The following is a 15,184-nucleotide window of genomic DNA, read 5'->3' as shown; positions in this document are numbered from 1 at the left end:
GAGTGCATGATCTGGGAGTGGGAGTGGGCCCATAGGGAAACAGTGGGCACCTTCCTCTTGGATTGCCACTCCGTCTGGTGAGCAAGAGAACCAGGACTTGGGAAAGCATGGCTAGACAGAGAGTGGCACCTGTCGGCATGTGTGTGGGCTGAATAGGGGACTGAACTAGGCTTTAATTCCTATCGGCATGTATGAAAGCTGAATGGGATGTGGGACAGAATGGACCAGTCTGCTGTATATACTGACAAGCATGGGAACCACGGAAGGGGTAGGCCTGGTGGGGGTTATTGTAGGTTGCTCCAACTAGGCTGCAGCTCCCGCTGGTTTGTGTGAGGACCTAGTATGTGGTGGGCAGGATTAGGTTGGGTTCCAATACCCACTGATGTATGTAGAAAACTGGGCTGGAGGCAGAACTGACCCAGCAATTGCAACCGCCAACTTATGCATAGGCTGGAGTGACGGACTGTGCCGGACCCTGTGCTGGCAAGCAAACACAAGAATCTGATCTGGGATCACCTCAGACAAAGTTTCTTTAGGGATGCCCCCAATCAAACTGCTGGACTCAATGAAGAGAATTGCAGGTTCCATGGTTTGACCGTGGAGTGCACGTGTCAAAGCTGAGCCTCCTCAGTGGCTCAGATGGAGCAGTTGGCAGCATATCCAGGTGCACAAGGAGGATATGGCAGGACACTGGAGCCTGCAGAGGACACCTGGTACCGTAACAGAGGATGGAGGACAGAACAAATCAATCAACTACCCCAGTCATGTGTTGGCAGTGAAAATCTGGGCAAGTGGAGACTCTAAGCTGGGCTGTCAGCAGTGGATTCTGGAGATCTCATCGTGCTTGGAGTGACGAGGCTGGCAGCAATTCAGAACAGCTGAACTATCGAAACCACTTGAGCAGCGCCCTGGGAGCATGCCCCACATCGGGCACCCTGCAATGGTTGGGAGAGTGGGTGTGGCTTCTCCCTTTGTCTCTCCCCTTCCCCCAGATACAGAAAGGAAAAAAGAGACTGTGGAAACAATGGCCTTAGCCCCTTTCCTGTAGTCCTCAATCCTTTGAGCCCTAATCAACTATGTAAAGATTATTAAAAAAAAAAAAAAAAAGCTCTCCTCACAGGTAGACTCGAGTCCCTGGCAACAAACACCCCAGACCATGGCTGTGAGTTATGGTTGATTCTTGCAGCTTACCGCTGAGGCCCATAGCACCTGCAGGGGGGTGTATGTGTGTAGGTGTATAGGTGTATATGTATGTGTGGTGTATGGGGTGTGTATGTGTGTGGTGTGTGGGGGGTCTGGGCTCGCCCTATGGACTCCCCAGCCCCCGGAGCCTTAGTACCACAGCCCTCGCAGCACCGGCAACACTGGCTCGCGTCAGGCACACTCAGGTGATGAACACGGTGCCAACCACAATGGGGAGCGAGTACTTCCACTGGGCCCCCTGCAGCACTGTGGGAGACCCTTGGCCCAACCCTTCTCCACAGACGCACCTCCAGTACACACCAAGGCTGTCCTCCTCTCCCTTCCCACAGGCACCAGGGCATACAGGTGCCAATGAATTTCCTGCAGTGGACAGGCTGGCTCATCCCCTGCCCACAGGGACCCAGGACCTCCAGGCTAAACCTTGAACCTCCCAGGGACCAGCCGGGGTTGGCTTGACAGCAGCCTTAGCACACTGAACTCCAACCAAAAAGTTCCCTCTCTCCTCAGCCTCTGCCATGGGGAAACTGCTGCTCATGCTCAGAGTGACACAAGCTGACCACTGCCTGAACTCTGTGGTCTTCACAGCTGTGCTTGGAGGCCTTGCTGGGGGCTGAATGAATTCCAACCCAGCACATGGACTGCTGGAACCTAGGCCCCAGGATCCCTGCCCTGGGAAGGGGCAGGGGGAGGGACACACATGCTGGCTCCTTCAGTCTGGAGACCCCAGTGCAGTGCTTGCTCACACAACCCCACAGAGGGCAGCTACTGCCAGCCAGGAGGAAGGGGTATGGAGCCCTCACTAGAGCTGCCCAGGCTGCTCTGATCCTGGACTTGCACCTGCAGAACTAGAAATGATTGTGAGCTGACCAGGCACCAAGTACCAAGTACCACAGCTGGCCACAGGTACAGCCATTCCCCAAGCTGGATGCAGACATGCCATGTCCTGCTTGTGCCCCAGGCCAGCCCTATCGGGGGAAGCCCAGAGAACAGCTGGCCTTTGCCCAGCCAGACAGCTCAGTCTCCCACTCAGCTGCCGGCCACAGTGACAGCCCAGTGTTTTCCACTCCTTCGGGGGATACTTGCATTCCATGCCTGAGGTTTCCTGCAGTTTCCCGCCTGGGAGCCAGCACAGAGCTCACCAGCCATGGCTGCTCTGAGCACAATGCCATCTACAAACCACACACAAACCTGGCTCTTCTCACCCCATGGTAACCCTCCCTCTCCTAGGCCACCTCCCTCACCATGCTTGTTAGCAGACAGCAGCCACCAGGGCCTTCCTAAGGCTGGTCAGTGTGGATGGGGGCAAGGAGTATGGGTGTGGGCATGCTGTTTTGCCAGTAAAGAGGTCTCATCAAGATGGCAGGGAGGCCTGGGCCAGCACTGCACATGGCAGCTGTGTGAGGTCACAGAGCCAGGCTGCAGTGGGACAAGCGCACACAGGCTCAAAGCTGTCCATGTGTGTAGGACACACCAATGCAGGGCCACATGTGTGCAGCAGGAGGGACTGGGAGAGTGGAAAGGAGAAGAGTCCTTCAGGTGGCAGGAGGCAGGAAGGTACATACACCTGCTCCTCCTGGCCGCTGGTGCCTGTGAGCGGTAGCTATCTCTGAGACATCCTTCATCCATCACCAGCACACTTGCATAAAAAACCCATTCTTGAGGTCTGAGTGGGACCTGACACGCCCTCACAAGTTCCTAAGGAGGCTGAGGAGGTGCCGGCAATGAGGGGGAGGGGGTGCAGGCTGAGTCGGCCAGGACAGCGGAGTCCGCTGTGGCTCCAGGAGTTTCTGGCCTGCCATGGAGCATGGTGGGCCCTCAAGGACTGTGGATGCCATGGCCAACAGCACTGCCAGGGAGCCCACGGGGGCGAGAACTGGAGGGGAGCGGAGGCCTCTATACGGGGCGGGCTGTGCGAGGAGCCAAGCGGCTGTACTGCTGGCTGAAGCGCGGGAACGGCCTGCACCAAGACATTTAGCTGCGAGGGCCTTTGAGCCGCTGACAGCTGACTGATGACCGGGCGCAGCCTACAAAAGGAAGCTGGGTGGCGGCTGGCATCACACGGTCTCTCCCTGGGAAACTAATTGCTCCCGATTGTTTGGGGGACATTATTTTTCTGGCAATCATTTCCTTTGAATGCCTAAAATGAGCATGAAGCAACTCTTTTGACTGGACATAAAAGTTAAATGTCCCAATGTTGATCAAATTAACTTCAGCACTGTGACAATGGACTGCATTTGTGAGAAAATAATGGGGGACAGAGGCGTGCTTTATGCCCAGATTTCACACTCGTGATGTAAAAACGTCTCCGTGGAGCCGCCCGGCTGCTGGTGCAGAATCTGAGTGCAAGCGCTTGCTTGGGAAGCTTCCGCTGGGCTCTGGCTTGGTTCCCCCAGGGGATTCTGGGGCACTGAGGTTGTGCCTAGGGCAGGAGCCTGCCCCACCTGGTTCAGGTAGAACAACTGTGGATGAGCCCTGGAACCCATCTGAGTCCAGAGATAGCCACTCCTCCGGGTTCGTGTTCCTTTCTGAGCACTCAGCACTTGATTCAAAGGAACAAGACAGTGCAGGGTGCACACAGACATAAGGAGGTCTGTTTGTGGCAAGAAAGTCAGACGGATCCAGCAGGTGAGCTTAAATACTTAAAACAGCATCACCTACCGACGCCTCCAACTGTCTCAAGCAGGAGTGGCGTTGTTCCTCCTGAGCAGGGCACATTGTGGGTACCGAGCCCTGCACCTGCAGCTGCTTGGAGCCCCTAGCACACACAGTGAGTGCCGCTGGGTCAGACGCTCCCAAAGCATTAACGAAAACAGTTTGCCTATTTGCATTCTCAACTTTTCATCCTGGGATCACCTTCTGCAGGCGCCTCTCAGCCCTCATAGGGTCCTTGGCCAGGCTCCAGTGGTAGGGGGTGGAGGAGGGCGGGACTGCTGGGCTGCCCTGCCCTTATTCCGGGCTGCATGCTCCTACAGTGGACAGGAAGGTCAACCAGGAAAGGGCAGGTCTCTCCCCCACCCCGCTCTAGGAGCCTCCTTGCTGTCCCCTTGCACCTCAGCAGAGCTGACAAACAACCCTCTTGCAGTTCCCAGTGCCCTGTGAATGCGGCGCCGTTGGTGGCAGCGTCCATTCAGAGGGCCAGCGCGGCATTGTCCTTCTCGAACAGCCCGGCAGAATGCAGTCTGCTGGTGGCTGCCAAAAGGTTAGCAGTGCCGATGAAAGGGCAGCCCATTATGCACCCTCGACAGAGCTTGCCTTTGTGTGTGCCGGCCCGCGCCGGAGGTCCGGATCTGCGGCCGGCTGAGCTGCGGAAGTCCTCGTGGGAATGCGGGCGCAGGGCCACATCCAGATCCCCAGCGCTGCGGTGCGGGACCAAGGCACATTCTAATATCACAGTCACTGAGACCCAAGGGCCCTCCAGGTACTCTGGGGCCTGTGCTGTCATGGAGGACTCTGAAACTTGGCACCCAAAGAACTGACCATGCCGTGGACGGGGCCTGGTCCAGGAGGGCAGAGGCAGGACTTTCTGTGAGGGTGGTGGTCAGTTGCGTGCCACTCTGAGGGCAGCCAACACGGGGCTGTAGGGGCATCTGGGCAAAGGGGCAGCCACAACAGGTTGGGCAAAATGCAGGACACAGGAGGCAGAAGTAAGGGGACCCCGGGACAAGGGTACCTAGTGCCACCTTACCAGGAAATGCCCCAAGTCCACAGTCACCCTCAGGACAGTACTGGCCAGGGAGCACCTAGCCAAGTACAGAGCCAAGGCCACACCCTGGCACAGGTCAGTGAGATTCTGCACCCACACCTCTGGCTCCCATGTGTGCAAGTGGCAGGTCCTCAGGCTTTGGCTCTTTTCTTGGAGGGGAGATGTTTGGCCCCAGCAGGGACACTGAGGATGAGCTGATCCGGTGGGGAGGGTGTTCCCCAAGGACCAGAAGCCCGTGGGTTGGCTCCTGTAGAGACTGAGCAGTGAACACAAGCCTGGGAGAGGGCACAAGGCAGTGAGGAAGGAGCCTTGGAGATCCCCACCCCGCTAGGGCTCAGCTGATGTGCCCGGGGGCAGCAGGGGATGGTTCAAGGACTCCAGGCCCTGTTACCTGGGCGAGACCCAGAGGCAGAGCTCCTAGCTTTGGCCCAGTGCCCCATGGCTGTCACAGGCACCTGGGGAGTGAACCAGTAGGTACAAAATCTCTCCCATCTCTTTCTCTGCCTTTCAAGTAAGTAAATAAAAACAGGCCCGAGCAAGGTTCCCTTATTTCCTGCTCCCATGGGGTCCCCTGTATACCACCCGATGCCAGCTACTCCATGGGGTCACCCTGGCTCCATCCCCTGACTCTCTGGAGCTGTGGCTCTTCATGGAACAGCTTCAGCCTTAGTCAGAGAGCAGACACACATGGCAGGGCAGGGTAGGTATGTGTGAGAGGGGACACCAGCCAGCAGTTGGAACCCAGTATCTGTCTCCAAGCCACTTCACACATGCATATTCACAGACATGGACTCACGCACACACGCACACTGCTTGCCTAGAGACCCTGCTCCCAGCAGCCTCACCTACATGTCATACACATTCACTCTTGTGTACACACATGCATGTGCACTCACACACACAAGGGGCTATGAGGACGGGCCTGCATGCGCCCAGGCAGTTGCAATGCAGAGCCTCCTTAGCCCCACTTGAGCCTGGATCACCTGGCCAGGGGCTCTCCCATGCCATTCTCACAGCCGGGGATGTGCAGACCCTGGAGGTCCCCTCAAGTATCAGAGCTCTCTGTGCCCCACCCCAGTGACTCCTCTCTGGGTGGAGTCCCCAGAGCCCGATCACGGCCTCTGACTGCATGGCTGGGTACTTAGGAGCCCCAAGTCCTTCCAGGAGAGCCAACTGAAGCATCCTGCCAGTTGTGTGCCACTTGTCCTGTCACCTGGGCAGGAGACATCGGGCATTCACTGGAGTACTCCAGGGTGAGAGGTCATGGGAGATGCCAGACATAGGGGGGCAGTCAGGACAGCTACAGCCCCATCCCTCCTCCCCAGGAAACAACAGCCTGGCTGGCAGGACAGGATGGAGGAGTGGAGGAATGGGCTGGGGAGGAGCTGTTTTCTTCTCCTCCCCATACATCACCCAGGAACATGGCCTCAGGGGTGGCACCTACCTGTCCAGCACATAGCCCAGTGCCTTGTGCCGGATGCCCGAGTACACGGATGGACTCGTCTCCCAGGCAACCAGGTTGGATGCGTCGTGGAAAAGATGGATGTTCACCAAATCGAAGGCACTACAAATAAGAGAGGGAAGGGCTCAGTCACCAAGAGTTGGAGCCAGTGTGGACAGTCACATCCCTCCCAGGGACATGTCCCCCCACCTGCCTTATGAGGCCCAGGCGGGCCTAGAGCACATCTATGAGCAGCAGGACGCCATGGCCTCCCAGTCGGGGGAACGGGGCCCTGAGGGGGGCGGGGCATCAGCTGTGGGTGGGGGCACAGGGAAGGGCATACACCCTGAGGAGGGATGTGGTGGAGCCCAGGTGGACCCATCACGTGAGGTGGCGGCAAAGCTGGACCTGTGGGACACTTACACCCCACGTGCCCTGGGTCGCCCGTGCCATGTGTACTCTCTCACTGTCCTGGGGTGTCCCTCAGCCAGGGGCAAAGGGAAGCAGTGCTGGCAGCAACCTCCCAGGCACCTGACTTGTCCCCAAGTCACCTTCCCTAACTGCCGGGGCGATCACGAACGGCAGCCAGCAGCATGGTGGTTTGGCAGCTGATGGACCTGAGCCCGCTGGGCCATCACAAACAGCAGCCAGCGCTGTGGCATGGTGGCTGAAACCCTTGCTATGTGTTTGGCTGCTCTGGTTTAGTTTCCTGCTAAACCTGGGAGAGCAGTGGCGCGGCCCAAGAAGAGTTAGAGAACATTCTGGAAACTGCCTACAAATGGGAACATACCAGTCAGCGAGGCACCACCTTGTCCGGATGAAGCCCTTTCGTGACCATTTACACTGAAACACAAGCAGATGCAGTGTCAGCTGCGTGATGGCAGAAAACAGCCCTACCGCAGGACAGACAGATCTGCTCCTGCTGGTGCCTGGGCCATTAGGGGAGGACCAGGGCTTGCGGCCAGCAGGCTCCCCACTCCATGTGGCGCACAGTCCTGAAGTCTCCCACTCCCAGGAGGGACTTGGAGGGCTGGCAGACACTCCAAGCGAGGGCCTACCATCTGCACAGGACTTGGCTGTCACCAGGCACTGAACAAACCCCACCTGGCCACTCACTGGGCAACCGTGCCCAGGTGGCCCAAGACAGCCCCTCCCACAGGGCTCAAGGAGATGCTTGGATGAAATGTCCCTCAAGGAAGCCTCCCACATTGCTGACTGTCCAGGACCCACAGCCACCCTGCACTGTGCCCTGACAGCCCACGGCTCCGTGCTGGCCTCGCAGGCAGCTGCTGTGCAGTTGCTCCTTCCAGAGCAAGCGGCGCCCCTGCCTGGACACCTGTGCTCACACCCAGGGCCGCGACCAAGTGGCTGAGTCGCATCATCCTCCCTTCCAGCAGGGAGCAAGGAGGGCCCGGAGCAGCAGTGCCCTACAGAAGCACCAGAGCCAGGCCTCTACTTCCTAATTCCTCGTGCTCCCTCTCTGGAATGCCCGGATGGGGTGCGCCTCAGAATCTGCACCCACAATGCCAGCAGGAGCTGCAGGGGTTGCCTTTCCTTGTGGCGTCCCTACCAAATGACCTATCTGAAATACCCACACACACATCAGTGCACACAACCCCGCTCTAAGACACACTCCCACATGTGTATGAACACCATACAGTACCCACCCACACAGGTGCACATGCATACACATGTGTGCACACACACATGGCAGGGAAGTGCCTACCCTGTGCCTCCAGTGCACAGGGAAGGCAAACAAGGGGCCTCTCTCAGACCCACATGTCCTAGATGGAAAGATGCCCGTGGTCTGGGCCCTGCAATGTTGGTTGAGGACACGTGGGTCTGGACTGCTCTGGGTCCTGGAACTTTCTGGCCCTGAGTGTCTTAAGCCCACTCCTGGCTCCAGGCTGCTTGCTGGCATACAGCTGTCACCTGGAGACACTGAGTACGCCGACGGCCAGGAGGCAGCCTCTCCTTCCCCTCACGGCACGCTCTCCCTGCCCAGGCCCGGTAATGGGTCCCTTCAGCGGGCAGATGGATGGCGTGCACAGGCGGCTTCATCTCCTCAAAGGCAGCATAAATCGCACGAGCAAGGGGAGGCCGCGGGGAGGTGACCAGCACACGGCCCTTGCCACACAAGGCCTGCTTCACGCATTAGTGGAATGAATCCATCTTTCATACACGCCTGCGGCAGGGCCCGTGATCTATGATAACAACCAATTTCTCACCACGGGCACAGGGAAAAAATCACTCGTCCTGATCGACTACACAAATCTGCTTTTTAAAAATGGCTTCCCATTATCCGGAGTGTTGCTCCCGCAGGTGTCATCTGCAATCCGCACGGAGCCGAGCGCAGCCATCCATCAGCAGTGCCTGTGAGCCCTGCGCAGCAGCGCCTGTGTTGGCACTCGGCTTCTTGCCGTGGCCAGCGCACTCAGCTTTCCCATAAGTGGCAGCACCCAGTCCCTGGGGATGGGCTTAGCTGGAGCAGGGGTCTGCACAGGGGCATAGGGCAGAGCTGGGAGAGCGTCCTGGGCCCCTTCCTTCACACAGCCTGCCCCCTACTGGGAAGTCAGTGCACTCAAAAGGGCCACATAGCAGACAGACACCACAACATACAGGTTAAAGCGGATTTTCTCCTGTTAACGTCATGGGGGTAGGGGAAACACAGGCTCCCCAGTGCACCCCACATGGGCAGCCCCCAGCAGCAAGCAGGGTCAGCTCCGGGCAGCTGTGTGTGGCAACTTGCCAACCCTCTAGTCCTCAGGCCAGGACCCCCAAAGATGTGCCAAGGCTTCTTGCGTATGCTAAGTTTGCTTTTCCAAAAAGACAATAAGCACAAGGCTGACACCTAGGCCCAGCCGTGCTGAGTGCGGGGAGAACCAGAGCCCAGGCCCAGCTGTGCTGAGTGCAGGGAGGAGTGGAGCCCAGGCCCAGCTGTGCTGAGTGCAGGGAGAACCAGAGCCCAGGCCCAGCCGTGCTGAGTGCAGGGAGAACCAGAGCCCAGGCCCAGCTGTGCTGAGTGCAGGGAGGAGTGGAGCTCAGGCCCAGCCGTGCTGAGTGCAGGGAGAACCAGAGCCCAGGCCGTGCCGTGCTGAGTGCAGGGAGAACCAGAGCCCAGGCCCAGCCGTGCTGAGTGCAGGGAGAACCAGAGCCCAGGCCCAGCTGTGCTGAGTGCAGGGAGGAGTGGAGCCCAGGCCCAGCTGTGCTGAGTGCAGGGAGGAGTGGAGCCCAGGCCCAGCCGTGCTGAGTGCAGAGAGGACCAGAGCCCGGGCCCAGCCGTGCTGAGTGCAGGGAGGAGTGGAGCCCAGGCCCAGCTGTGCTGAGTGCAGAGAGGACCAGAGCCCAGGCCCAGCTGTGCTGAGTGCAGGCAGGAGTGGAGCCCAGGCCCAGCCGTGCTGAGTGCAGAGAGGACCAGAGCCCAGGCCCAGCTGTGCTGAGTGCAGAGAGGACCAGAGCCCAGGCCCAGCTGTGCTGAGTGCAGGGAGGAGTGGAGCCCAGGCCCAGCTGCGCTGAGTGCGGGGAGGAGTGGAGGCCTGGGCTTCAGCCTCCTTTCCTGGTGGAGGGCCAGTAGAGGAGTGAGCCTGGACACCGCACACACCACACCCCAGGTGAAGCCCAGCCATGCACCACACTTGGCTGTGCTCTCCGCACGACTCTGGCCTGTAAGGATGGAAAGCCACTGCCCCAGATAAGCCAGGCAAGGTTGGGAGCACCAAGAGTCTCTGACGGAGGCCGCACTGGCCATAGCTCCTAACTGCAGTGAGAGTAAGGGGACAGGGCACGAGGAGGCACGGCTTCTCCTGAGTCTCATGGCTCTAGTCTGGGCACCCCAGCCATCCTTCCAGGCTGACTCATCAGCCCCTAAGGACCAAGTGTCCCTTCAAGGCCCATTAGCTAGGTCAGACAGGACATGATAAGCAATGGGAAGTGGGCTGAGGGGAAAGCAGGCAGGGCCCCCAGTTTCCAGCCCTGTTGCTGTGTGGACAATTGCACCTTGGCAAGAGAGCGCACTGTCCTGGCTTCCAGGGGCCCAGTGCTCAGGGTTGGCTGTGAATACTTAGGGCAGAGTGGAGTGGTGGGAACAGTGCCGTGGGGTCAGGGCCCTACCAAGACCAAGACTGCAGAACCTCTTCCTGGGATCGGTCCAGGTCTGCCCTGCACCCCCACACTCCCCATGGATACTGATTTCTGCTCCTGCCAATCGGACAGCACCAGTCCAAGAGGTTCTGGGTCGACATGCCAATGGCACCTGTGCCCCAAAGGGCCTGTGGCTTTTCGGAGGGCACCACCATCTCCCTGGGCTCCCTGTCGTGGGACACCTGGGCTGGTGACTTCCAGTGACGGTGCTCATGGCTGCCATGGTCTTCTCCAACCCCGGGTACGGCGAGCTGAGTTGCGGAGCAGGCCTGCCCTGACACAGCAGCCTCGCCGGGGACGATGGATGAGCAAGGTGAGCCAGGGCTGACAAGGCGGCCCCATCTCTCACTGCAGCTGCAGGTCATAAAGCAAGTTAATAAAGTGTGACCTTGTAGAAGTCAGCCTGGTGGAGCTCAGCCCTACCCGTGGCGAGAACTGCACAGCTGTCCTCCTGGGCTGAGCCAGGGGCCCTGATGCGTGCCCTTTATCATGGTAAGGGTGAGATAGCTGTGGGGGCAGTGCATGGCTGTGCCATGACAGGAGATGGCACAGGGTCAGGGATGCCCACAGCTGGCAGCACCGCAGTGTAACCCTGCATCAAGGTGACTAAGCACATAGAACAAAGCAGACCAGCAGAGTAGACACAGCACGTCCGGACCCCGAGCGGCACGTACAGCAGGCCTCGTGGGTCTCCTTGTTGCTGGGTGCTCGCCGAGAGGTGCGTCTCCTAGGTCCTGTGTGTGACATGGACTTGGGAAGGGCCTGACGTCATCACACGGTGTGGCCTCATGCACCACGTGCTGCTGGCCACTGCAGCAGCTTCTCCTGCCAGCCAGACTGGCCCCCCCGCAGCACAGCAGGTGAACCGGGTGGATTCACCTGTATGGCTCCGTCTCAGGTGGGCTTTCAGCTGGACATGATGGCTAGGGGACGCAGGCTCCTCCACCCTGGTCTTGGATACCCTGCACCTGGGGCTGCATGAAGAGCTCCCCGTCCACTCCGTGGCCTGGTGGGCTAAGCTTGCTCCCCGCGGGCTGCCACCCACCTCCGGGAAGTAGTCCTGTGGGAACTTCTCCTTCTCCAGCATGGACGTGCTCTCCAGCGTGTCTGAGTAGACCTCCTTGCCGTTCACCTTCTTATACTTCTTAGCTGCAGAACATCAGGTGACAAGCAGGGTGATTCGACCTGCCCCATCATGGCCACTCCTTGTTGGGGCCCATCCAGTGCAGCCCTGGGAGCATCAGACCCCAAGGGGGGAGGCACAGGGCTGGCCCTGAGCCAGCTGCCGCTGGGAGGTCTGGGGCTCACAAATCCTCACTCTCCAACGCCCCTGCCCCAGAACTTGTTGTCCATTTCATCGCCTCCCCCCACCTACAGATTTGTGGGAGCTAATGGCATCTTCTACGAAGAAGCAAGGCGCTGATGGAGCCGTGGAATTACCTTCACTCAGACTCCTGTGAACCAACTTAGCCCCATTCATCTCCTCTGCCCAGCCAGCCAATGTCCCGGGGACTCTGGAGAGGGGGTCTGCAGGATGTGCTGTGGGGGTCACTGGCCACTGCACACAGTGCCTCAGATGAGGCTCAGTGTCTCTTCAGGCTCCTGCTAGCCAGGGCGGGGGTGGGGTGTCTGTGCACAGCACACAGTCTCCAGGGTGGCCCAGGGCTGGGCCTGGCACTCACAGCCCCGGGGCTCCAAGCTCCACTGCTCCTAGTGGGGTTACATCTGGGGTCCTGTGGCCAGCTGAGCCTAGTTAGCGGAAGCTCATCCACCCCAAGGGGAGAGCAGGGCAAAGGGGGGGAGCAGCGTGGGGTGAAGTCCTTGGCCACACTCCTGCTCACAGCCACGATGTGGGATGGCAGATGGGAGTGGGCTGGGAACCCGGCAGCTGCTGGGCGCCAGGGTGGACATTGGGGGGTGGGGGTCAGCAAGTGGGGTGACATGGACTCACAACTGTGTGCTGTGTACTGACTGCACCCAGCTCCTGGTCCCACTGCCCAACTTGGAAACAGCAGGGGTGCGGGGGGAGAGGTTCTCCCCTGTGCTTTGTCCTCCAGCTGCTTTTCCTCACTCAGGGAAGTGGACGGGACCCAGTCAGCACAGCTGAGGAGAGCACCCCTCGGCAGCTCCCCTCCAAGAGGCCAGAGCAGGTCCTAGTCCTCAGGCCCATGCCTGAAGGCACATTTTCTTCTTCATTCACTTGAGTACATTTTAACTTCTTAAAGAACATTGATCAATACACTGTTTAACGTGCCAGTACTGTGGGTTTTCTAGTCCTCTACACTTACCAATGGCTGGCTTAAGCCCTGGGCTCTATGAGCACGGCCCCTCTGTCCAAGGAACAGACCTTGCCTGTCTGCCAATGTTCCCGTGAGCTTGTGGGACACACATGCCTCCCCTATTGGGTTCAGTCACCCCAGATGCCTGGTGACCCTGCAGAGGTCAACTTTGTCTTATTCTGTCTGCTGAACAGTCCACTTCCTTCAAACTGTTGCATTTACTCACTGGAACCACAGGGTGAGGAGAGAGGGAGTGAGGGAGAGGGTTACCTGGGCCTGTGCCCACTGCTATGGAGTCTGGCCTGGGGGGCAGGGACGCCTCAGGGCACTCGCAGGCCTCCTGCCAAGGAGGCGACCCTGGCCCGGCCGCAGCGAGGCCCAAGGGGCTGGCAGTGTTTCTGCGTGGGGCCTCTGCCACCCTTGCTCTTCTACCCTCCCTGGCTTCTTCTGAGCTTTTGCTCCTCTTGAGTCAACTTTGGTCATCCTTGCCCACTAGCTTTGGCCCTGGGGAGGGCGGCTGTGGCAGCCTTAAAGGGACACAGCAGCGCATCTGAGGGGGAGGCCAGTCTCCACTCGCCCCCAGGTACTCTGACTCCAACCCCAAGTCCAGCTGCCACCCATCCTTCCCGCTGCAGGCTCCTGGGCACGGGCTTCCTCTGTGCCAGGCTGCAGAAGGGCAGTGACACAGAGCCTAGAATCTGAGCGAACCCTCTTGGTTTTTGCCATGCTTCCGTCCTGCGTGGATTCTAAGAGGCGTGGCATGCTGCTCACCCTCCTTCCCCACAGGCCTCTCTTGCTCCCCCTCTGCCTCCTTTCTTGCCTTCAGCTCCTGCCCTGCTCAGGGTCAGCATGCATTCTCTGTGCTTCGTGGGCCCGTGGCTTGGTGTTGGGACACGCTCGGCCTCCTCCCCACATGCCTGCCACTGTCCACTGCTCTAGACGCTGCTTCCACCAAGCAGTCCTCCTGCCCCCAACACCTGTCAGCCCTGTCCTGGCCACTGGCGAGCCCACCAAGGGCAACCTCCTGTCCCCAGGGGGTTCGACTCGTGTCTGCCATGCACCTGTTCCTGTATCCTGCTTGTGCTCTGTGGCTGTGGCAGCCACTTTACAGCCTCAATCCTGCCCCGTCTGCATGCGTTTCTCTCACTGACCCTTCCTGAGGGGTTCCTGGGTAAGGCTAGTGTGAAGACAGGCGGCCTTCTTTCCATGGGCTGGGGAAGGCTGGGCACCGGGATAGCTCTGCCTTCGTGCTTCTGGGTCCTTGGCCTGGCTGCCCAGGACCACAATGCGGTGCCTGCCTTTTGGCATGGTGGAAGAGGGGAATCTGTCTCCTTGCCACACACGTCCTGGGCCGGCTGGGCTCTGGTGACATGGTGCAGGGGTCTCCTGTCAGAGCACTGAGGTGTGGACCCTCCCAGGGCTTCTCTCCCCACAGACGCCCCCTGCTCAGGTCTTGCGGGACGTTTCCGCAGGAGGGGCCAGAGCAGGCCCCTGCCCAGTTGTCTGCTCTCCCATGGCACTTCCTCCATGCTGTCTACCACGGAGACCACTGAGCTTGGCTGCGAGCCTCTCATGCTGGGGTATGGCGCCTTCCCATGGCTCCCCGAGGACTGTGGTGAGGGGGTACTGGCTCCTCCACTCCTCATTTCCCTGTGTGGGGATCTTGTGTCCTGTGGTGTCCATGAATTTCTACTGGACACTTTTTAAAAAATTTTTGGCTATTACTTCCTAAGTCTATTCAGCTCTGGTGGCTCTAGGTGCCCCCCACCCTGCCTGCCTTTCCCTTCCTGAGAGCTTCTGCCCCGATTCAAGGACCAGGAAGCCCCCACTGCTGTTCCTGATTCAGGGCCTAAGAGCAGGGACCAGGAAGCTCCCCCACCCCCTTCCTGAGAGCTGGTGCATTATACACACCTGTGCTCTGTGGTCAACATTCATACCTGCCCAGCCAGGCCACTGTGAGAGTAGTCAGAATGTCACACAAGCTTAGCATAGCACCCTGGCTCTGTCACTCTGTCACTATTCAGAGACCCTTATGCAGAGTTCTGGGGCTGGCCAGTGGCCCGCTGGGGTCAGCCACCACCAAGGGCGACTGTTTCAGCTGCAGCTCCCTGCTCATGAGAAAGTGGCCAAGGATGGCCTTGCGCCCACGTGGGAGGCATTCTCCCGCCCAGCCAACCTGGTTGTTCCCTGCATGTCCCCGGGCAGCAGGGCAGGTGGGAAGCCCTCTCCCAGCTGGAATCCTGCATTTGCTAGCAGAGTGAAGAGACCACTCCACTACCGTGAGCCTGTCTCCCAAGGCAGCACAGGAAAGAAACCGGCATGGATGTACAGAGCCAGGTGGGGTTACAGGCCTGAGGTGCTCCCCTTGCAGCAGGCTGGGAGGCCCAGGCCTGCACCCTCTCTTCAGCAGAGACCCAA

General features: G+C 59.2%; 1 protein-coding gene across 2 annotated transcripts in view; it reads right to left on the bottom strand.

Moving 5' to 3' along the window:
* INPP5A (inositol polyphosphate-5-phosphatase A) overlaps positions 1 to 15,184 on the bottom strand; it is a 122,295-nt gene that overhangs the window by 25,061 nt on the left and 82,050 nt on the right. For both annotated transcript variants that reach the window (XM_058671663.1, XM_058671662.1), the window contains exons 6-8: positions 11,533 to 11,636; positions 7,138 to 7,190; positions 6,351 to 6,470 (exon numbers count right to left, since the gene is read on the bottom strand). In XM_058671663.1, the coding sequence (XP_058527646.1) occupies positions 6,351 to 6,470; positions 7,138 to 7,190; positions 11,533 to 11,636 (277 nt within the window). The remainder of the gene's footprint in view (positions 1 to 6,350; positions 6,471 to 7,137; positions 7,191 to 11,532; positions 11,637 to 15,184) is intronic.

Source organism: Ochotona princeps, chromosome 13 (assembly GCF_030435755.1).
Source record: "Ochotona princeps isolate mOchPri1 chromosome 13, mOchPri1.hap1, whole genome shotgun sequence".
NCBI classification, from domain to species: domain Eukaryota; kingdom Metazoa; phylum Chordata; class Mammalia; order Lagomorpha; family Ochotonidae; genus Ochotona; species Ochotona princeps.
Note: the sequence above shows the minus strand (reverse complement) of the source record. Positions and strands in the feature narration are given on the sequence as shown.